A 22,905-nucleotide genomic window follows, 5' to 3' on the forward strand; every position below is an offset into this window, starting at 1 on the left:
GTTACTTTGAAATCTTCCTGTCTAGACTTAATCTCCTGACACCTCGCCATCTGAACCAGAAGGGAAAAGCGCTGCCCCTCAGTAGCGCTGAGAAGAGAAAAGCCAAGTGGGAAAGCTTGCAGAACAAACAGGTACGAGCACGCTGCTGTGTCATATGTGTCCTATAAGGCGAGTGTCCGTGACTGGGAATTCGCCAAAATTTATCTAACCCTTAGATTTTGTTCTCTTTTTAATCAACACATGGATTTTGTTTGGCTTCTTTTGGGTAGTCCGTTGCTTCCTGCTAATCTTCAGATTTCAAAAGAAAAGAAAGATGCTAAGTTTCCAGTTCTTGGTACTGGGAACACCTTTGTGAGCTCCGGATTTCTCAGGGTCTTCCATGAATTTAAAGTCAGAATCCACTGGACAGAGAGTTTTCACAGGGTCCTTCAATTAGTTTTTGTATGTTCCAGGATCAATCACGTTTGTCCTGAGGATTATTTTAAAGTATGTGTGTGAGTGTGTGTGTGTTCAACAGTGGTTATTGCTGGTAACTAAGATGTTCTTTCTTTATCCATCCAAGGAGTTGGTCTCCGGCTTTCTTTTTCACCTGCTTTTGCCCCCTTCTTTGCTACCTCCTAGATCCTGGTTCCAGAGCTCTGTGCGATCCATCCCATCCCTGCATCACTGTGGAGGAAAGCGGTCTGTCTGCCCAGCATCCTCTATCGCCTTCACTGCCTTCTCACCGCAGAGGAGCTGCGAGCGCAGACGGCGAGCGATGCCGGTGTGGGCGTCAGGGCCCTGCCTGCAGACTTCAGGTAGGTCAGCGCCTGTGCCGGCAGCCGGGGAGCCCTGCCGGATGGTGTGGGGTGTGGGACGGCTCACTGAAGGTCAGTGGTGTGCAGCCACCAGCTGCTCCACAGGAGGAGGCTGAACAGTCTGCTTCTGTGATGCTTTACGGCCTTAGAAGCCCAGTCGAGGGTGTCCCTGCGTGAGAATTGACTGAGGCTGGTGGCCTTGGTGCTGGCAGCCGAAAGAACATGGGTCATGAAATCTTGGTTGCCTTAGAGTGGACTTAAGTTAAAATTTTAGTATCTTGTAAAGTTGTTGTTGTTGTTATGTGCCATCGAGTAATAGCGACCCTGTGTACAACAGCCCTAAACCCTGCTCTAGCCTGTGCCAATTGCACCGCCTCTGACACACCCATCCCGATTACCCCAGTCACTGAATTAATCTACCTCATAGAGGGTCTTCCCCTCCTGCACTGTCCTTCCACCCTACCAAGCATGATGTCCCTCTCCAAGGACCTGTCTCTCTTTACAACATGTCCAATGTATGTCAGACGAAGCCCCAGAATCCTTGCCTCCAAGGAGTAGCCTGGTTTAACCCTCTCTGGGATGAATCTGTTTGTTTTCTTGGCAGTCCAGGGTACATTCAGTACTCTTCTCCAGCACCACAGCTCAAAGGCATCAATTCTCCTTCTATCCTCCCTAGTCATTGTCCAACTCTCTGATGCATAACAAGTGATTGCAAAGACCATCTCCGGTATCAGGCGCACCTTAGTCTCCAGAGAGACACCATTACTCTTCAGTACTTTGGCGAGGTCCCTAGCAGCAGACTTTCCCATCGCAATAGGTCTTCTAATTTCCTGGCTGCTGGTGCCAAGAGTGTTGACCGTGGAGCTGAGCAAACTGAGCTGTGAACAATCTCAATCTCTTCGCCATCCATCTTGATGCTACCAGTTGGTCCAGTGTTGAGAATCTTTGTCTTCTTGACATTGAGCCTCAGTCCATACTGAAGGCTGCAGTCCTTGACCCTCTGCAGTAAGTGCATGAGGTCCTTCTCAGTTTCGGCAAGCAGATTTTTAATAAATCTTCCACCAATCCTGACAGCACACTTCTCCTCATTGAGCCCAGCCTCTCGGATAATCTGCTCTGCATACAGGTTGAAAAAGTATGGAGAGAGAACACATCCCTGGCGTACGCCCTTCCCAATTTTGAACCATGCAGTGTGTTACCCTGCTCTGTTCTGACGACTGCCTCTTGGTCCAAGTATAGGTTTCGCATTAGCACAATTTAATGTTCTGGGATTCCCATTCTTCTCAGAGTCAGCCACAGTTTGTTATGATCTACACAGTCAGACGCCTTTGCATAATCAATGAAACACAGATAGACATTCCTCTGCTAAGATCCATTTAACATCAGCTACAATATCCCTAGTACCACAACCCCTTCTAAACCCAGCCTGGACTTCCGGCAGTACTCTGCTGATGTGCTGTTCCAGTCGTTTTTGGATAATCTTCAGTAGAATCTTGCTTGCATGTGAAACGAATGATATTGTTCTGTAGTTTCCGCACTCAGTTGGGTCACCTTTCTTTGGAATGGGGACAAATATAGATCTCTTCCAGTCAGTTGGCCAAGTGGTTGTTCTCCAGATTTCTTGGCACAACTTGGTGAGCACGTCCATGGCAGCATCTGTTAGCTGAAATATGTCAATTGGTATACCATCTATTCCTGGGGCCTTATGTTTTGCTATTTCCTTCAAAGCAGCCTGAACGCCTTCTTTCATCACCATAGGCTCTTGCTCAAATGTTATTTCATTGAGTTCTTCTGTATCTGCCAATTCCTCTCGATACAGTGACTCAGTATATTCCTTCCATCTTCTTTTAATACTTCCTGGATCGTTTAACATTCTGCCTAAAGCGTCCTTGATTATATCAACTCGAGGTTTGAATCTGTTCTTCAGTTCCTTGAGCTTAAGAAATGCTGAACGAGTTCGGCCCTTTTGATTTTCCGACTCTAGCTCCTCGCACATTTCATTGTAAATTCTTGTAAAGTAATTATTTAAAAATGTAAGTACAACTAGGAATGTTTAGTACCTGAAATAACTGTCTAACTCCCATCCATGTGTGCTCTCTGCCCCTCGGTTCCTGGGTCCTGGTCAGGTTACAAAAGGACACTCCTCCCCAAGGTCAGATTGTTAGGAAAGGACCCTCCTCCCCAAGGTCAGTAGGTTACAGAAGGACCCTCCTCCCCAAGAGCAGACATCTGTGTCTTGCTGTGCTGACAGTTGAAGTAAGAATGAGAAGGTCCTTAGCTCACGTGCAGGTGTTTTCAGACTGTTTGTCTCCTGAGAAACGACATCTACATTAAAAAGTGACCCTCATCCCCCCACACGTTCTGGTTAATTTTTGTCTCCCCCCCCCAACCCCAGGCAGCGCTGCCTTCAAATCAAGTACTGATTTAGAAGCCCCTCCGTTAATTCCTGTTATCTAAAGATGGGTTGACGAGACCAAGATGGTCGTAGGGATTAAAATAGAACAGTAAAGTATTTGGAATTTCATTATAACAGTGGCCCTCTGTTGGAACGTACTGCCTTGTCCACCACAGGTTAAATGCTGTAGCCGGTGTTTACACATGTCATCACGAGGGTGACAGTTCTGAGGTGGGAATTGTTTTTAGCCTTGGGTTTGAGTGTGGGGGCTGAGGCGTAGAGAGGCTGTTTAAAGAGGTAAGATGCCAGTGGTAGTCAGCCAGTTAGCGGTGGACCTGGGATTCGAGCCAGGCTGCCTGGGGCTCAGGGTCCTGCCGGCTGGCTTCACAGTCCTGACCTTTAACGCCTGCACTCTCTGTACAAGGGACGGAGCTGTGTGTGGTCATGGCGTCCTACTTAGTAATGTCCACTGTGCAGGATTCCAAATCATGTGGCTTTCACTTGTAAAATTTTCTTTCCAAAGTTAGGTATCTAGATATCGAGAGGGAGCTCTGGTGGCTTAGTGGAAAGGAATTGCACTGATAACTCAAAGGTATGTGGTTTGAATCCCCCAGCTGCTCTTCGGGAGAAAGATGGACAGTGTCCTTCTGTGTGATTTAGAAAACCCACTAGAGGGCAACTGTGGGTCGGTTCTGACTCGATGGTACAAAACAGCAGCAGATAGTCCTTTGGAAGGAAATAATTTTTTTAAAAGTAACCATTTTACATGAAGTTAAGTTAGAAGTCTATCTAGTTATAGGGAGTCTTTGTCGTTGGGAAGAATCTGATGGAATGTTATAAAAATGTCTTCACAGGTACCCTAACTTAGACTTCGGGTGGAAAAAATCTATTGACAGCAAATCTTTCATCTCAATTTCTAATGCCTCTTCAGCCGAAAATGACAATTACTGTAAGCACAGCACAATTAGAGTCCCTGAAAATGCTGCACATCAAGGTGCTAATAGACCCCCCTCCCTTGGGAACCCCGACCAAACGTCTGTGAACTGTAGAACGCCCCTCACCGAGTCACCTGGTAAGCTCCAAATTGAAGTTTCAACAGATCTCACAGCAATTAACGGTCTTTCTTACAATAAAAACCTTGCCAATGGCGGTTATGATTTAGCTAACAGAGACTTTTGCCAAGGAAATCAGCTGAATTACTACAAGCAGGAAATACCTGTACAACCACCTACCTCATACCCCATTCAGAATTTCTACAATTACGAGAACCAGCCCAAGCCCAGCGATGAATGTACTCTACTGAGTAATAAATACCTTGATGGAAATGCTAACAGATCTACCTCAGACGGCAATCCCGCAGCGGCCAGGACGCCTGGCGGAGCACTCACGGGCGGGAAGGAGTCGGAGCAGGGCCCCTCTGGAGGCTACTCCTCGAGGACTCTGGGCCCGAACCCTGGACTTATTCTTCAGGCTCTGACCCTCTCAAATGCCAGCGACGGCTTCAACCTGGAGCGGCTGGAGATGCTCGGCGACTCCTTCCTGAAGCACGCCATCACCACGTATCTCTTTTGCACTTACCCCGATGCTCACGAGGGCCGTCTGTCATACATGAGAAGCAAAAAGGTAGGAAGCCCAGAGTCCGTGTTTCTGAGCCATCGGTAACCGTCTGGCGTGCTGGCAGCACCACGCTGGCGGTGAGCCCGGCCAGGGGATGTCTCGCCCTCAGAGGTGGCCGTTTCAGGCGCCCACAGCTGTCATACTGCCACCGGGCAGTGCAGCCGGGGCTGTGAGCACCCAGCCGAGGACTAGAGTTTGCTTCTTGGTGGGGAAGCACGTAGGTGTCTGTACGTGTCGTCCTTAACTGCTGGAAATCCCAGTGCGGCACAGTTGTTCAGGTTTTACTTGGGCTGAATTCATCATTTATTTGGGAGGGTACTGTCTTTGTGGACAAGCTCAACGTTGAGTTTTTGGGGAGCTGAGGAAGGGCGAGAACTCTGCACCTTTTCACCGAATCGTCCTGACACTCGAGTCAGATATCCAGGGCCCAGGGTCCTGAGTTGGTTCTGACTCGCTGCTCATTGTGACCCTCCTGTGGGTTTCCAAGGCTGGAAATCTTTACAGGAGGAAACTGCTCCTCTTTCTCCCCTGGAGCGGTGGGTGGATTTGAACTGCGGACCTTTCAGTCCGCAGTGCAACCTTCTAGTCTGCACTGCTAGAGCCCCTTTCTGATGGCCCCAGAGCAGGGCTCCTCACCTTCGTCATGGAGGGACGACCTGGGGAACACAGTCACTGAAGGCGGATCCTTAGGAGATGCTGAAAGGGGTCAGGAGGCAGCAGGAACCTCCCGGGGGCAGCCGCTGCTGACCAACCGCTGGAACCGGGGACAGTGTTAGTGGGAGAGGTGAGCTTGTGTCACATAAACAGAGTACATCAGTGACAGTGTTGGTGTCAGTGTCTCTGCTGGGACCCCCGTAGGAGGACGGAAAAGTCTAGAAAGGGGGTTTCAGGGGGCGAAGCTGTGTGACAGAGCGTGGACAGTGCAGGGGAGGGACTTTGAGCAAGAGACTTTGAATAAGATGGCATTTGGAGTGACGCGCGCTCAGGCAGCCTCAGAAGGGTTAGGGGTTCGCGGACCATGGGCGGCCAGTGGTGTGGCTGGGCGAGGGCAGGCTGGGCGTATTTTAGGAAATGGTTTTTGACTTGCACGTGTAAAGGGCTCCTTCGACGCTGCTGCCAGTCACCTTGTGTCCACTACTCCTTTCCCTCCTGTCCTGTGACGATCCCGCCATTCCTTCCTACTCTAGACCTCGGACTCCTTATTCCCGGCAGGGATGACCCGTGCACTTGCTGCTTGGCTTCCACTCCGGGTCTTCATTCCCGCCAGGCATCACCGCACCTCAGCACTTGACTGAGGGGGGTCCTTCTGGAAGGACACCCCATCTCCTCTCTGACCTCACCTGGTTCCTCCTTCCTCCCCATCCTGTCATCACGTTCCATCTGCCTGGACAGGTTTTCTGTCCCGTTCTTCTCTTGAGTCCTCTCCAATACTGTGTCTGGTGATGGAAAAGGAATGGTCTGTGTGTGAGGCTGCTGTGGCCCAGGCAGTCCAGAAGTGGGTGTCCAGTGCAGGAGGAGAGCTGGCCGGGCGTCCAGTCCAGGAGAGCTGGGTGCAGGGCCGATGGCCTGCAGACTCTCAGCCCTTCACAGGGGCCTTAGCCCTGCCCTCCGACTTGCTTCTGTTTGGGGTGCCTTGCCGAGTCTGGGTCCGGTGGTGGATGATCTTCACCTCACAGCCGAGTTACAAGGGGAAATGGACGCATGAGGCCCTGAAAGGCAAAGGAGCCCAGACTGAGGGAACCAAACGTGAAGTTGACAATTCTGGACCTGAGTTCGCAAGTGAAAGCTAAACAGAAATGCCCCAGTTAGAGTGGAATAGGGAGAAGGTTGAGGCATTGGGAAAATCCAGGGGAATTATTTTTTCTTGTCTTTGCTTTGTGACCATTTGAAAATGGCTGAACAGAAATAACAGATTCCATCCAAGACAAAGGAGAATATTGGGAGCATGACCATTGAAATCACATTTCTGGCTGTGGTTCTGGTAATAGAAAGTTGTAGCTCTGTTCAGTGCCAGTTGGAGTTCATGGCATTTCCCTTGTCTTTATTTGACCCGGGATATTCTGACATCTTGACTTTTAACATGGATTCCTTTGCTATGAAAAGTCCCATTTAACACTTAATGGCATCAGATTATGTTTCAAACTTTTACAGTTGTCTGTTTCTTAAGATACAACACATTTGTATATTTATATGATCAGGAGTTTGTATTTTATATTCAGTAATATTCATGGAACTACAGTCCCAAATACAGAGTAGTTGAGAATTTAAACCCTTTATGAATTTAGGAAAACTGCATAACCCTTGGGGTTGGCCGGTTTTAGTAAGAACAGGAGTCTTGGTAGCATAGTGGTTAAAGTGTTTGGCTGCGCACTAAAAGGTGTCTGGTTCGAGCCCACCAGCTGCTGCAGGGGAAGGCTGTAGCAGGCAGGTCTCAATCCTGGCTTCCTCTGGGCCAGCGCTGCTGTGCCGTAGGGTGGCTGTGAGTTCAGATCAGCTCGGTGGTGGTGGGCTTGGTGTTGGTGAATGTGAAGAGCACTTCTGAGGATGGGCTAACTTGGATGCCCTGAGGAGTGAGCCGTTTCTGCATCTTTCCCTCTAAAGGTCAGCAACTGTAATCTGTATCGCCTTGGAAAAAAGAAAGGCCTGCCCAGCCGCATGGTGGTGTCCATATTCGATCCCCCGGTGAACTGGCTTCCCCCAGGCTACGTGGTCAACCAAGACAGAAGCAGCTCCGACAAATGGGAACGAGATGAAATGGTAAGTGGGGGGTACATGCTGGGGCAGGACGGCTCCACTGGCTTTGAGTGGTTCTCCCGGCGTGTGTCTGAGAGAGGGAGGGAAGGAAGGAGGGAGGGATTTGATGCTTCACTAATTCCTTCTACTGGGTGTTGTTTCTTTGACTCTTCAGGCTGTCTGTGTGTGATGGGAGTTGATCTCTGTTTTGACACTCGGGGTAGTGTCTTTGCTGCGGCTTCCGGTGTGAACGCGTTCATGTCAGGGACATCTTTCTTGGGGAGCCCACGGTTCCTCTCTCTCCTTGGGCAGGACCCTTTCTCCCCAGGGAACATAAGAGGAGTAGTTTTCTGGAGACCATTTCAGTCTTACCAGGACTCCTAGTGTCAGCATAGCTGCTTCATTTGTCTGGTCGCCAAGGCCACCAGAGGGCACTTCAGAGGGCCGGAGCCCTGGGAGCAGGGAGTCCTGGGGAGCAGGGAGCCCGAGGAGCAGGGAGTCTTGGAGCGGGAGCTCCAGGAGCAGGCAGCCCCTGGAGCAGGGTTCCCTGTGAGTTGGGAGCCCCGGAGCAGGGAGTCTTGGAGCGGGAGTCTTGGAGCGGGAGCCCCAGGACCAGGCAGTAGTCGGCTGGCTCTTGCCAGGGTTGAAGTGACTCTGTCAGTTTCATTTCCTGGAGATTTATTTTGCATTAGTGATAAACTGGTCTGTTGTTTCTTCACTTGTGCATCAGGCCAACAGTGGTACTAGCGTTTCTTTCATAGCTTCTGTGTTCTGTGCTGCGTGAGATAGTGTTGGACTCAGCACACTCCTGGCTTTGACCTCTGCATTGAGTCTTTTGTAAACTCTGGTGGCATTTTGACTTATTAGAGAAGTTGAACTTATCTCAAAAAGCACTAAGTACTTTTGCAAATTGTATCCAGCAATATTGTATTTATAAGAAATTTTGATTAAACTGAGAAAAGAATTTTTGAAGCTCTTGAAAGCTTTGAGGAAATGTGTGGGTTTAAAAAAAAATTTTTTTTTAATTAAAAAAAACAAAAAACCAAACCAAACCCACCTAAAAACAGTCCACTCACAACTGTTCTGCTTTGTAAGTATTTTTCATATTACATCTGGGACTCTTTTTGGTGGTAGTTGCTGTTAATTATACATTAAGCTCATATTGACATGTCATTTTACATTTTTTTTTTTCAAGATAAGAACATGAAGTTCTTTTCCTTTCCGTTTTAATATCTGATGGTTTGGCACTGTATTCCTGTAAGACATTACACTGTTGTTTAGAAGTTGTTCCTTCTGCTGTGTCGTCCTGCACTGCGTAGTGTTCCACAGTCGACGTTCTAGATGACAGCATGCTGTGGGATTTGGACATTGTGTGAACCCAGCAAACTCTGTTTTCGGTCTGTCTTTAACTTAAAGAAGTACCTAAGTTGGAACAACGTTTTGTACTGTCAGCAGTGTTGGTCTTAGGATATGGCATACAGTGTAGCTTTCTGTGCATGGGGGAAAAAAATGAAAAACAAAACAAAACACCAAAACTGCTTGCAGATACACTACCACATCTTTAAGGTTACGCATTTTAGTGTCATAGAAGCACTTAATTGCACCTCAGATTTTTCGTAGCATAGGCTTTGTGGGGAGGAGGGGAGGGCCTGTTTGAGGTTTTGGCCTTATGTGTTTAGCCTTTAACCGAGTGGGCCGCTAGCGGCCACGAGTGTTCTGGAGAGAATGCCGTGTATGTTTGGCTTCCTCCGTCGCCGGGCTCCCACCGCAGATCGCTGTAAATGAAACCTTTGCTTGGGAATGTCCTAGAGTCCTAATAACTCTATTAGGGAAGCTGAGTTAAAGGTCAGAGGAAAGAGTTTGTGCGTGTGGGGGTTTTTTGGTTTAGTTTTTTTCAGAACTTGACATGCTCTTAAAATTAGGAGTTAACTCCTTATTTTACAGATGAAAAATCTGAAACCCAGAGGCCTTAAAGTACTTGCCCAAGATCAGATGGCCTGAGAGTGATCAAATCCAATCATTTTGCTTATTTGTTACTTTTTGTATTATGGCGGGGTTTTTTTTTCTTACGGGCTCACTAAAGATTCGGAGATTTTGAAACAGTGTTTTGAAAAGTCAGTCTGGTTTTTTGTTTTGTTTTTTAATTGAATTTGACCTTTTCTTGGTCTTAAAGACCAAACAGGCATCAATAAACATCTTCTAGTCCTTTGGAAAAAAGATAGAGCTTTTTGAAAAATAGTATAAGTTAGTTTTAGATAATATGGGTTGGTTCGCTGCTATTATTTCTTTTCAAATAAACATACAGCCTTGTTTGAATCTGGTTTAGTGAAATATTTGTAGTGTTTAAAAAATGCTTGACAGAAAGTTTGAAAACTCATTGTCAGAGTTCTCTGGTGGGGAGTTACTGCAATCAAAACTGAGGCACGCCTCCCACCTTGCCCCCAGAGTCAGGTTGTTGGGGTTTTGGTTTTTGTTTTTGACACAACAGAAATTTGGCAGGTTTCTAAGCGCTGCAAGGAAGTCACAGCGCTGCGGAAGCCGAGCCTGTTATTAAGGTTGTCATTCACAAATAAGCTTTTGCCAAAGAAATTGGAATTAGCTGAGATCTTCTGACAGAAATTGGGTTGTTGTGTTTCATGTTAGTCTAAATTTTCTTCTATTTTTGTCAGTTACGCTGTGATCTGTTGCCCCGTTTCTGGAGGAGCCCCAGGCAGAAGAGGGAAGCAACAATTCTCAAATTGATAGCTTCATTCAGTGATCATTTTGATTTTCCCAGCAAAACAGTTTAGTCTTATATTAGAGCAGATGTGCTTTGAATTTTAGGAGAACTATGGGTAAAACTTTTTTGTGAAACTCTGATGCCTGGATTTTTTTTTTTTTAACATTTTAAAGTATTTTTTTTCCATTTTCATATTTTACTCTGGCTTACGTGCAGAGATGATACTTCTCCATCTGGCCATCCATTTGATTAATTGGAAAAGCTTTTCTGAAAATCAGGTCAGCGCATTTTAAACTTTGTCCGTGAAATTGAAGGTTCTCGCTGAGCTCAGAGTCCGGCCTTTGATTGCGTCGCCTGCCCCAGTGAACACACCCAGCCCCGAGTGTGCAGCGGGGACGTGCATTTCTGCTTTACTCCCTGCACAAAAGGCTTTCACTTAAGGTTTCAGAGTGGATAAAGGTCACTTTATAGCTTAGAAAATGAGCATTCAAAGGCCATGTTTTACTTTGTTTATATGATTAAATAACTTATTTATGTTAATTGAAAACAAATGGCGGTGATTTTAAAGTTGCCTTTTAGTATTTGTGGTTGTCATTTGAAATTATCCATAACCCTTGCTTTTATTGAGTTTCAAACCCTTTTAAAAACAGCAGTCATGCCTTCCCATGCCCTCTTGTTGCAGACAAAAGACTGCATGTTGGCTAACGGCAAGCTGGAGGACGTCTGTGGGGAGGACGAGGAGGAGGCCGAGGCCGAGGCCCTGATGTGGAGGACTCCCAGGGAGGAGGCGGACTATGAAGACGACTTCCTGGAGTACGACCAGGAGCACATCAAGTTCATTGACAACATGCTGATGGGGTCCGGAGCCTTCGTCAAGAAGATCAGCCTCACGCCCATCGCCCCCACTGACGCCGCGTACGAGTGGAAGATGCCCAGGAAGTCCACGCTGGGCAGCTTGCCATTCCCCTCGGACCTCGAGGACTTCGACTACAGTTCCTGGGACGCCATGTGCTACCTGGACCCCAGCAAGGCGGTGGAGGACGACGACTTCGTCGTGGGCTTCTGGAACCCGTCGGAGGAGAACTGCGGCGTGGACACAGGCAAGCAGTCCATCTCCTACGACCTGCACACGGAGCAGTGCATCGCCGACAAGAGCATCGCCGACTGCGTGGAGGCCCTGCTGGGCTGCTACCTGACCAGCTGCGGGGAGAGGGCCGCACAGCTCTTCCTCTGCTCCCTGGGGCTCAAGGTGCTCCCTGTCATTAAGCGGACGGAGCGTGACAGGGCTGCTCGGCCCACCAGGGACAGCTGTGGCGGCCAGCAGAGCAGCCTCCCAGCCAGCGGGGTGACCACAGCCACCTCCCGCCCCTCTGCGCCCCGAGACCAGCAGTACGGCTGCCTGAAGATCCCGCCACGCTGCATGTTCGACCACCCGGATGCGGATAAAACGCTGACCCACCTCATATCTGGCTTTGAGAATTTTGAAAAGAAAATCAACTACAGTTTCAAGAACAAGGCTTACCTTCTGCAGGCGTTTACGCACGCCTCCTACCACTACAACACAATCACTGGTAAGGACCCCAGAGCTGAGCGGGGCATGGGCGCATGGTGGGCAGTGGGCAGGCACCGTGCTCCATGCGCACGCAGGGGAGGATCCGGGGAAGACAAAGCCTCCTTTGTCTCCCCCGCCTTTGGGGGAGCAGAGCTCCTACCTGTGCTGGCGGGGAGCCCCGCTGTCCTCTCCCCGAAACCTCTCCAGTGGGCGGCCTGGCTGTTCCAGGTCTTACACATTTCCAGCTTTGGCAGGTGCAGTGCTGGCCCTGTCCTCTTGGTGGGACGTGTCCTGTCTTCTCCTTCCCTGACCACACTCTCTGTCCCTTACCGATGATGGGCTGTGTCCTGTCTTCTCCACCCCTGACCACGCTCTTGTCCCTCACAGTTGGTGGAACAAATGCCTGTCTTCTCCTCTGACTGGTTTCCGCCTCACATAGATTCTGGCTTTCTTAGGTTCACAGCTTGTAGACAACGTCACATTACAGCCTTCATCCTGGCAGAAATGTTCAGGGCTGCTCTGAGGGGTCTGCATCTACCTGTTTTTCTGGCTTTCCCCTGGCAGAGGTGTCCCTCCCAGTCTGAGTCTGGAGGTGATGGAGCAAGGAGGGGCTTGCCTGGCTATTCCTCTGTCCCCCTTGGGTCTGTTTTGTGCCGTCTGGTTGAAACAGACTCATAAGTGTTCCCTCCTGCAAGATTTCAGAGGCAGCAAAACGCACAGGAGGAGATTGCCCATGCTTCTTCCAGGGAGCAGCTGGTGCATTCAAACTACATCCCTTTGCATTGGCAGCAAGTGTTCCTTACCATGAGAGTAGTTCAGGTGAAGACAACCTGAAAACGTAAAACCAGAGTGTGGCCTGCACAGGGCAGGCTTGGGGCACCAGAGGCAGTTTTTCTTTGAGGAGGAGAAAACATAAGTTTGTTTCTTACGCCTTTTGCTGAAGTCTTGAGACAGCCCTGTGCTCTGGGCCTTGCCTGTCCCACCCTTGCCTCTTATCTCTGGTTGTTGGGCTGTTCTGCCCTCAGTTTCTGTAGCAGGGAGAAATTGGAGATGTGGGGTGGGGAGCGGGTACCTTTCTGAGTCATTGCTCTCAAGGCTGTGCTCACTCCAGGCCACGTTCAGGAGTGCCTTGGTGGTGTGTGTCAGAGCCCGCCTGTATCGGTCAAGTGAGGAGGGGGTTTTCCTGTCCCGGCTGCCATCCTGGGTGACTTATGTGCCCAGGAGTGTAACTCTGGAGGGGTGAGTCCATTCCAGAGCATGTATGGCTGACGGCAGCAGGGGGCCGCTTGAAAAGTGCCGAGGGGCCTGCTTTCTTGACGTGATGATGTGTGACCGGGGCTCTGGAGGGCCCTGAGCCGGAGGAGAGGGTCAGTGATAATGATGTCATGGGGATATGGCTTTCCTTAACAAGCACTGGTCTTCTGTCCACTTACAAGATTTTATGACCCCAATTCATATGTAAGGAATGTGCTTAATTTGTCATTAAAACGTAATTTCCAGGGGCTTTGTCAAGTTATTAGGGACAAAATATGATGTGTCCCGTCACCCTGTGCTCTGAGTGTGGGGCGGTTCTCTGTAGTGGGCTGGGAGTGGGGGGCACACAGGCTCACGGCTCCCCCGTGACCCTCTCAGATTGCTACCAGCGCTTAGAATTCCTGGGAGATGCGATTTTGGACTACCTCATAACCAAGCACCTTTACGAAGACCCTCGGCAGCACTCCCCGGGGGTCCTGACTGACCTGCGCTCCGCCCTGGTCAACAACACCATCTTCGCATCGCTGGCCGTGAAGTATGACTACCACAAGTACTTTAAAGCCGTGTCCCCCGAGCTCTTCCACGTCATCGACGACTTCGTGCAGTTCCAGCTGGAGAAGAACGAGATGCAGGGCATGGATTCCGAGGTGAGCTCCCGCAGAGGCGAGAGGGACATGGGGGGTGTTTCAGAGGCTGGCTGTCCATGCCCAGCTAGAGGTCGACCAGGGAGTGCCTATGCTGGTCATCTGTGCGGTCATTCGGGCGGAAGGGCGCCGTGTGGCTGTGAGGCCGTCCTGTCCGGGCCTGACTGTCCTAAAGCATTAATTGGGGCTTGGTTTTGTCAGCGGATCAGTGGTGTCTGCTAATACCTCGGGTAAGCATCAGGGCGCCCGTTCTGCTTCTGCTTGAAATGGGAAAAGCCTCATTTGAAAACCAAACTTTGAAATGCTTTAACCGTTGGAATCCGGGAGACTGGTCCTATTAAGTTCAGCCAAAGGTTCTTTGGTGATGGAGCTAATCTAATGTTTTTGGGACCTGGTTTAAATTTTTTGTAGGAAAGGATATTGCTTAGATCTTTCCAATCTCCTAATCCTTCGCTAACATTCATCTGCATACCTGTATCCCCAGGAGAGCACTCTCGTTTCTCCCTCTTCTTATCCGCAAGCCTTTCCTGCTCTCATTTTCACAGATTTCTTCTCAGGACTTGGCGTTTAGTCATAGTTCTGCTAGTGGCTTTAATTGTGTGTTTGGTTTTTTTTTTCATTTGTACCTTCTCTTTGACTCTGCTTTAACGTTTCTACCACACCATTGTTGAAGCGCAACTTGCTGGAGTTTTCTGAGAAAAACTCCGACTCTGAGATTTGCTGTGATTGGAAATGCAGCCGCAGGGCGGAGTGCGTGCTGGGGGACCAGGGGCCGGGTCGTTATTTCCCCGCAGCCTGAGCTGACCCTGCGGGGGGTGATGTGTCCGTATACGGACACGAGAGTGGGAGGCACACCGTCCAGAGAGAGTCAGGATTATCGCTGGTCTCCTTTTTCCCTAGAAACGCGGAAGCATAGAATGTGAGGAAGGGGTTAAAATTAGACCCAAGTGAGGCAAGGGCGTAAAGGTGCTGTGAGTTTTTGTTGGTTCTTTTTCCATTTGTTCATATAAACAAATGGAAGTTAGAGCATCTGATTGGAAATGCCCGGGCCTAGCTTTCCTGTCGTACCAGCTCTTTGATGTCAAGAAAGCCCCTCAGTCTCCTCGTCTCCGAAGCAGAAATTTTGAAAAATTCTAAACTTGTTTCAGCTCAGGAGCGTGATGGCGGAGCAGTTTTTTTAAAGCGAGTTTTTACAACCTCGAGGCCTTTATGTGGCTCAGAGGTCTTATTAGAAATGATTCCTTTTCCGTCTTAATTTCTGCTCCACAGTAACATATGTTTATTTTGGGAAAAGTGGAAAATACAAATTAGCAAAAATTAACTGAAGATAGCCAAATAAGCCTTTCCAGAAAGAATTGGTATTTGCATTTAGGGACGTGTCTCTTGTTTATAGACATGAACGTACATACACGTGTAAGGGGCGCTTAGGTCCCTGCAACCAGTTCTTCTGAATGCTTGGGGGTGACTGTCCAGGCCGTGGCTGGCAGCCTCACGCCAGCTGGTCAGTGATCATGTTGGAAGTTGTTCAACCAGCCCTTTGTGAGTGGATCTGCACTTTGTCTTTACAATAATGAGGCTTTTTAAAGCAGCACAGGTGGGACTGTCCGGCCAGTTACCTCCTCACGCTCACTCCCGAGAGTCAGAATGGCTGCCCCCGAGTTGGCAGCGCTGAGAAGGCTTTGCATGCATACCTACGTGTTTATGAATTTGCATGCCTTCTGTAAGCCAGGTGCCCTGTTGTTACAAGGAGCATGTATTGAGTGGCTTAATAAAAAAGGGATACCTGGGAAAATATCGTCCAAATAGAAATTCTCTGCCAAAAAAGGAGAGATTCCTTCTCCAAGCAGTGTGTGTGCAGGCAGCACCCCTAATTAGTGTGCTGTTTAACCCTTGCCAGGCTGCTGGAAGCAGAGCTGTTACCGGATATAGCTCTAGGATCACTAGTGATTTATTCCTTGTCCTGCCCACCCCCAGTAAATCTGTGGACGTTAGAATTTCCTGTTAAAGATGCCTTCATTTTTATTTAGAAGTCATCCTTTTTTGTTGTTGTTATTGTTGAATGTGGAATATTAATTGGGGAGAGAGAGGACTTTTTCATTAGTCTTCCCCCTCCGCCCCCACTGTACTTGAGATGTTTGGGGTAAAATAAACTTGATTGTTTTAAAACTAAAATAATGTGGAAAATCGATCACAAGGCCGGAAGTGTCATGGTCCAGCCCTAAATGGTTGGAGTTGCTAGTTTTGTTGAGGACATTGGAATAAAAGTCAGACCCCAGGAGGAGGCCCGTGCCAGCACTGTCCACATGTGACTTTTCTCTCTGTAATAGCTCAGGAGATCTGAAGAGGATGAAGAGAAGGAAGAGGACATCGAAGTGCCCAAGGCCATGGGGGACATTTTTGAGTCGCTCGCGGGTGCCATCTACATGGACAGTGGGATGTCTCTGGAGACGGTGTGGAAGGTGTATTATCCGATGATGCGGCCTCTCATAGGTATCGTTGCCTCCTCGTCACAGGAAGGGGAAAATGCACACTAAGGTCTGTCCCCGCAGCGTTACTCACACCATCCTTCCCTTTTGACTGCAGAAAAATTCTCTGCAAATGTGCCCCGCTCTCCTGTCCGAGAATTGCTGGAAATGGAACCAGAAACAGCCAAATTTAGGTGAGCCGAAAGGTGCAGGGGGCAGCAGAAGGGAGTGGATGAAAACCAGGGGGGCCCAGCTCTCAGACACCCTGTCCCACGGACATGGGACAGTGTTTACACCATGAGGTGCTCTCTTACAGCTTGTGTTGTATTTGGACTTTCAATCTTCCTTTTTGTTTTTATAAAGTAAGCCTGAGCTCCAGAAGACACGAGCGCGGGTGGCGGGGGGGACCCCGTAGGGCCTGCTTCCTTTGTGTGCTGTGAGCCCGAGTGCGCCTGCCCGCTGCTGATTGACAATAATAATAAATACTGCTGGCCCCTAATTCGAGCTGTGTGGGTTTTTTTACAGCCCGGCGGAGAGGACTTACGACGGGAAGGTCAGAGTCACGGTGGAAGTTGTCGGCAAGGGGAAGTTTAAAGGTGTCGGCCGAAGTTACAGGATCGCCAAATCAGCAGCAGCAAGACGGGCCCTCCGAAGCCTCAAAGCTAGTCAACCTCAGGTCCCCAACAGCTGAAGCCCCTTTTTAATACCAACAAACAAAAACACAGAGTTAAGGGGGAAGTATTTAAATTGAAAAGGATGATTTTTACAGTTGACATTGAACAGAATGAGTTGAAGACAGAATTTGAAGTTTGTTTGATAACCAGATTAGCTAACAGAATAAAACATTTAACATATGTATAAAAATTTTTGAAACTAATTGTAGTTTTAGTTTTTTGCGCAGACACAATCGCGTGTTCTTTCCTCACTTCTGCTGTCTTTCAATCACACGAGTGCTTTAACGGTGACAGTTAGCAAGGGTTCAAGCATCACGGACAGGTTTTTGTTGCTGTTTATGTGTGTTCTTTTTCTCTTCATTTCATTCTGGTCGGTTTTGCTTAATGTTACAAGGCCAAGGAGCTTAGACAAGAAGAGTCCCTCGGCTGTCCTTAGCAGCAGTGCGGCTCGGTGGCAGCCGATGTGCCGATCTGAGGTGGGTAGGCCTCGAGGGGAGAGTACCTGTGTTGTCTTTTTCCTTTCAGGTGGGAGATGCCGTCCCACGTGCCCCATTGCCATGCAGAGTAACGGGCAGTGTTTTCAACCCCCAGCGGCTGGCGTGTTGGTGGATGAAACTTGTTTTCTGATGCCACGTGGTCTGTGTGAGAAAGGTTCTTGCCTTACAAGCCCAGCCTTCCTGGATTGGCTTTAGTTTCTGATCTTTCTGGAACAAGCTCTTCTACATTCCCGTCATGCCATTCTGCATCAGATGCTGCGACAGTGTTTTTACAGCTCGCAAATAAATTGTAACCTAATTTATTGCAGGATTATTCTAGAATTTCTGCCGTATGTGTCCTGAAGTCATTGAAAACTCAGAATATATAGCCTATGATTTTTTTTTTAAATGCCATAGTAAAAATTATCTTCATGAAATATCTAATTTTCCTAAAATCCCCCTGCTAGGGAATCTTGCTGATAGAATTGTTTACGGCACATCTTTCTGCCAGGGAGGCTGTTGCTATGTAACAGAGTAACTTTAGACATATCACACCTAAACTATGCTGCAGACTTAAGACTCGAACGATTGCTTGTGGAGGGAAGCAGGGAAGCGGGGCAGCACACCTTTCCCTGCGCCCTCTCACCTGACCCTCTGCCTGTTCTCACGATGTCGCATGCCTGTCCCACCTGCCATTCCCGGGGAGGGGCCATTCCCGGGGAGGGGCCATTTGCAGGGAGGGGCCATCACCTTGCTGCATCCGTGATTTGGGTCGTTAATTCTGATAAACTAGCTCAGTGTTTCCATCTGTGAAAAAGAAAAACAGGACAGCACATTTTTAGGCCTTTGCCTAAGTTTCTTTAAGTAGACTTCTCAGCGCTCCTAAATACCTCAGTTCTTCTTTCTGTCGCATGCGTTTCCCCCCTGTTTGGTGCTATGTTTATGTATTATGCTTGAATTTTTTTTTTTTGCACTGTAACTGTAATACCTCTTAATTTACCTTTTTTGAAAGCCGTGGGTCAGTCCTCCACTCCCACTGACATATATGTATAGATATATACCAGTGGAAGTTTGCTGCAGTTTGCCCCATTAATTATGCTTGAAGTTCAGAAGGCTAGCAGAGGGGGCATGCTTTCCTGCACATGGATCTGAACTTGATGCTTCATGGGATGTGGCATTGACGTCTTCAGTTCAGTCACCTGCCTTACCTCTGCTTCCTGCACCCCACCTGCCCAGGACCCGCTCGCCCCAACCCGCTGAGGAAGCCAGCCTGTATCCCCAGTGCTGTCCGTTGTCACCAGTCAGAAATCCAAGTTGTGTTCTAAATTATCACATGAATATTTTTTTAGTCCATTAACTTCTATGGACTTATTTTTACAATAGTTTATCATGACTTAAAATCTTAGATTCTGATTTGATATTTTTTTTTTCTTCCTTAAATTCAGTGTGTAGGTTATGGCAAGTTATAACCCAGGAAACACTTGAATTCCGTAAATGTGTGCAGTGAGTGAGGCGAGCTGGGAGTGGGTTGGGAGGAGGGTGATGGGTGCCAGCGCTGGCCACTATCCCAGGCCGTTCCTGAACTACCTGCCTTGTGGGGAAGGCACTAGGACTTTCCCATCGTGGGAAAGGAGGCCCTCGGCCCGTGGCCCCAATCAGAGGGTTTCATAGTGTGACTCCCTCCGGGAGAAAAAAAATGCCTCAGTATCTTTTGTAACCTGATGTAGAGTATTTTTGGTTAAGATGGAAAGTTCAGACTTGGATATGATCAGGTCAGCAATTCTCAGGGGTCTCGATTTCCTGCTACCATTCCGAGCGTTTTCTTAGCAGCAGACTTGAACCGTTTGAGCTTTTTGTTGGAGGAGAAACAGCAGACTTTTCCGGGGTGCCTCCCACTTGGAAGCATCTGTGATCCCCTGGTTGTGAGGCCGGGACGAGAGAGCGGCAGGGCTGGGAGGTGTTGAGGGAAAGCTGCTGGGGGGAAAAGTGTGTGGTTCTTCCTGCCCTGCCTAGCATGTTGGGACATTGTGCGTTTGTCAGTTGGGACCGAAAAGGTGCTTCGTGGCTGTAGGGTCAGATGGGAGGCCGCTCTGGGGAGGTGCGCTTGGCCAACAGCCCCCAGGGACTGGGGAAGCCGTTCACGGCGTGATGCTTCTTGGTGAATGTTTTCTTTTCATTGATAATGTCCTTCCAGCACCCCTAACGTGCTGCATCTCGTGCTAGCCCCCCGCTCACCCCTGTGGCACAGACAAGCACTGCACTTGGTACCATGCTTTACCTCATTTCAAGGAAAATGTGCTTCGCTGAGAGGAACGAAGGGGGTTTTTTGGCCTTGCTGCTGTTTGATTTACCGAATCTGCAGAGAAGAAAATTTTAATGCCTGCAACGTGTCATGTACTTGCACAACTTAAATAGGTCATTGTTTTGTTGGGTTTTTTTTTTTTTTGTCTGTGGCATTTTTACTGTTTGAAAGTATGACAAGGATTTGTTAAATGAACTCTTAAAATATGTTCTTTCAAATGTTTGTTACTTTCTTCTTCTCTTTTATGTTATGCGATATGATTAAACTATGACTTGTAGCACTCCTGTAATGATCTCTGAAAAATACTAATGTTTCTACTCTCTGAAGAATCGCTGGTCCTCAGAAAGCTTCCGAGACCTTGCCCAGCCAGCCACAAGGCTGGGGGTGACTCGGGTTCCGAAGATGGTGTTCATCCGGACAGCTGCACCCCAGCAGTCGGCTCCTCTCGCTTTACTTGAAATTAAGCTGTGACTGCAGAGGGCAGAATAGAATCGGAAACTAGGCCTCTTTGGTCTAAAATGTAGCCTCTTGCTGTCAGGCTCTCTGATCTTTTTCTACGTAACCTCGGCCACCAAACAGAGACCTTGATCCCTCCACAGCTACGTCCGGATTCCCCCGGAGCCCGCCCCTCACCTTTGGGCGCCATCTGCAGAAGAGACATTCAGTGTCACCTTTAATACCTAGATGGTTATTTTAATTACATTCAGATAGGTCTATTTTTTCAACCACTGATTACTTTTCAGGAATTTAATTCTTTCCAAATAAATTTCTTTATTTTATATTGTGCATGAGAAGTTTTTAAAAAGATAAGTTTAAGACCAAGGATATTAACAGCGATGCTGAGTGTTGTCGACGATGCCAGGAGCCATCGCGGGGGGTGGGGGATCTGCATCGAGGCGGGAGGGAAGCGAGTTTTCAGAAGAACTAACTTGTACATAGGTCGCCGTCTCCCCCGACCCTTCCTCGTCCGTTGTCACTTTACCAGCCGCCAGGCTGAGATAAACACGCGCTCAGAATTGTCAGCCACCGCGGGTGCTGTAGCAGAAACGCAGAGACAGACGAGAAGTGAGAGTTCCGGCTTTTCTACTGTAAATAGAGAGGAAGGAGAAATGGCTCCAATCAAGGAAGGTTAACAAGTGTAACTTGATTGACAGTAACATATTTGCCGTCACATGCTGCAGCCGGTTTTTAAGGGACATGGTGTCATTCTTGCCCACGCATCGCGTGTGCTGCAGAAACAGGCAGCCTGCACCTTACGGATCACAGTTCCTTTTAGTCTTATATATTATTTTTTTTTAAATAATTGTAGCAAGTAAATCTCCAATAAAACGATGGTCTGTTCACTTGGCTCTTTGGTGTCCACTCTTATTTTATCTCAAACTCTTGTGAGGGAGGACGTTTGGGGTCGGGTGGGGGTCAGAAGGGAGGGTTAAGTAAGGCAGGGTCTCACCGGTTCATTCCTTCCAGTTCCACCCCGGTAATGAGTGAGCCTATGTTTTAACGAGACCCCCAGACATAAGAATTGCTTGGGGAATCCTATTAAAATTCAGCTTCCAGTTGCACGTGTCTGCGGTGAAAAGGCAGATGCTTGGATGGGGGAAGGTGGTTTGAACGGAATGAACCAGTGAGTTCCGTGATAAAAGAGATCAGGAAGTGCATTGGTGAAGAGCATAGTTTAATGAGATACTGCTTACCCAGTTCTGTGTCTTGTGTACTGGTGGAATTCAGTAGTAACACGGGGTTTTGATTTAATTTTTTTTACAATCCAGTGCCCACGTTTTTCTGCCTTCTGCCGGTCTGATGGATGTGGTTCCCCCATTTGTGAGACATCGGACGTGTTCTTTTTTGAGCCCGGCTGTTCTCTAGTCCAGCGGGCAGAGGCCATGGCTGCCTTCAGGGTTCCTGACATTGCTGCCTCACTGGCTAACCAGATGCATTCTTTTTTAAATCTATAAAACATTATATATTGTGGAATTACATAATTCATTTTCCTGAGACATAATTGAAGAAAAAGGAGTACTGTAATTACCTGATACTGATCATTGCTCTTTCACCTCAAGCAGGAAACATTTTATACAGTGTTTAAAACTCTCCTGATGAGATCTCATTTACAATATAGCCATTGTTACATTAATTCATACAGTAACTTCTCTCCCCCTAGTAAAACATCCTGGGGAAGGAGATTTATGTATTGCTTTTACAGCATAATCTCACATTATCACTTACCCTTCCTGCCCCTCACTGGCCCTTCACGAGAAGGAGAAGCTGCATGCCAAGGGCAGCACCCCGCAGACTGGTCCACACAGTGGGTGTCTGTGGACAGGTGGTGTGCCAGCTCCCCTCCCTGAGATGCCTGTGCTAGTTGAGGCGGCGCTCACCTTCAAGGTCTGTGAACCCCTGGGGTGACGGCCGAGCATTACTGTGGGAGACCCCCACCCAGCAGCCACTGACCTAAAACTCAGCTGAGGGCCTTTGTGGTTTCTGCCCTTTGTTCACACCTGTGTCTGAGCAGTACATCGCATGACCCGTCCAGCAGCCACCTGACCCATGTCTAGCAGCACCATCTTGGTGAGGGCCACCCAGCCTCGGCCTGACCAGCGTCCTGCCTCCTCATCGCCCTGCCCTGTGTGTCCACTCTGGCCGAGTTTGCACCCGGTAGCCAGAGTAACCCACATGAGCCTTCCTCTGGCACGTGGGACCCCATCAAGCCTTCTTGGGCCTCATCTGGTACGCTGCAGCCCTTCCGGCCACTTCGTCAGCAGTGCAGGGACATTGTTCAAACTCAGGGTGGACAATTCAAGGTAACGTTTGGGGAAGACTGCAGAATTGGGGGCCCCCTTGCTGACTGTGACATGGGACAGGTGGCAGGATGGCCTCAGTCACGAGATGAAGGACGGCATTCGGTGGGTGTGCTGAACTGAGGGGGACTGGGCAGTGCAGGCTCTTCACGTGTCTCTGCCTCCCACCCCCGTCTAGCAGAGCCCAGTGTAACCTCACAGGACATCCTCATTTAAGGCCCCAGCGCTGTCCCGCATCTTCCAGCACCCTTGTCACCACCGTAGCTGTTGAAGAAGGATGCACTGGTAGAACTGGCAGTCTCTGCAGGAACCGGGTGGTGGGTATGAGGGATTGGTCCCCAGGAGCGAGGCCTCATCATGGTGCCCACCTGGCACCCAGCACCAGGCACCCATGGGAGCTCAGATGTCTGGTCAGTGAAGGCCAGCACACTGGCCCAACCCACTCTGTGTGGGAAGTGGCCTGGACTCATATGTACTTC

The 22,905-nt window shown here is 48.7% G+C and overlaps 1 protein-coding gene across 1 annotated transcript in view; it reads left to right on the plus strand.

The window, feature by feature from the left end:
- The window catches only part of DICER1 (dicer 1, ribonuclease type III), a 57,081-nt gene extending 40,185 nt beyond the window's left edge, over positions 1-16,896 (plus strand). Inside the window, 9 exon segments of the mRNA XM_006903631.1 lie at positions 26-131; positions 622-797; positions 4,047-4,815; positions 7,411-7,566; positions 10,944-11,832; positions 13,446-13,714; positions 16,039-16,201; positions 16,295-16,370; positions 16,702-16,896. Of these exon segments, the coding sequence (XP_006903693.1) occupies positions 26-131; positions 622-797; positions 4,047-4,815; positions 7,411-7,566; positions 10,944-11,832; positions 13,446-13,714; positions 16,039-16,201; positions 16,295-16,370; positions 16,702-16,867 (2,770 nt within the window). The 3' untranslated portion in view covers positions 16,868-16,896.
- The last annotated feature ends 6,009 nt before the right edge of the window (positions 16,897-22,905 follow it).

Source organism: Elephantulus edwardii, unplaced genomic scaffold (assembly GCF_000299155.1).
Source record: "Elephantulus edwardii isolate Elephantulus edwardi_28Jun2011 unplaced genomic scaffold, EleEdw1.0 scaffold00002, whole genome shotgun sequence".
Classification (NCBI taxonomy): Eukaryota; Metazoa; Chordata; class Mammalia; order Macroscelidea; family Macroscelididae; genus Elephantulus; species Elephantulus edwardii.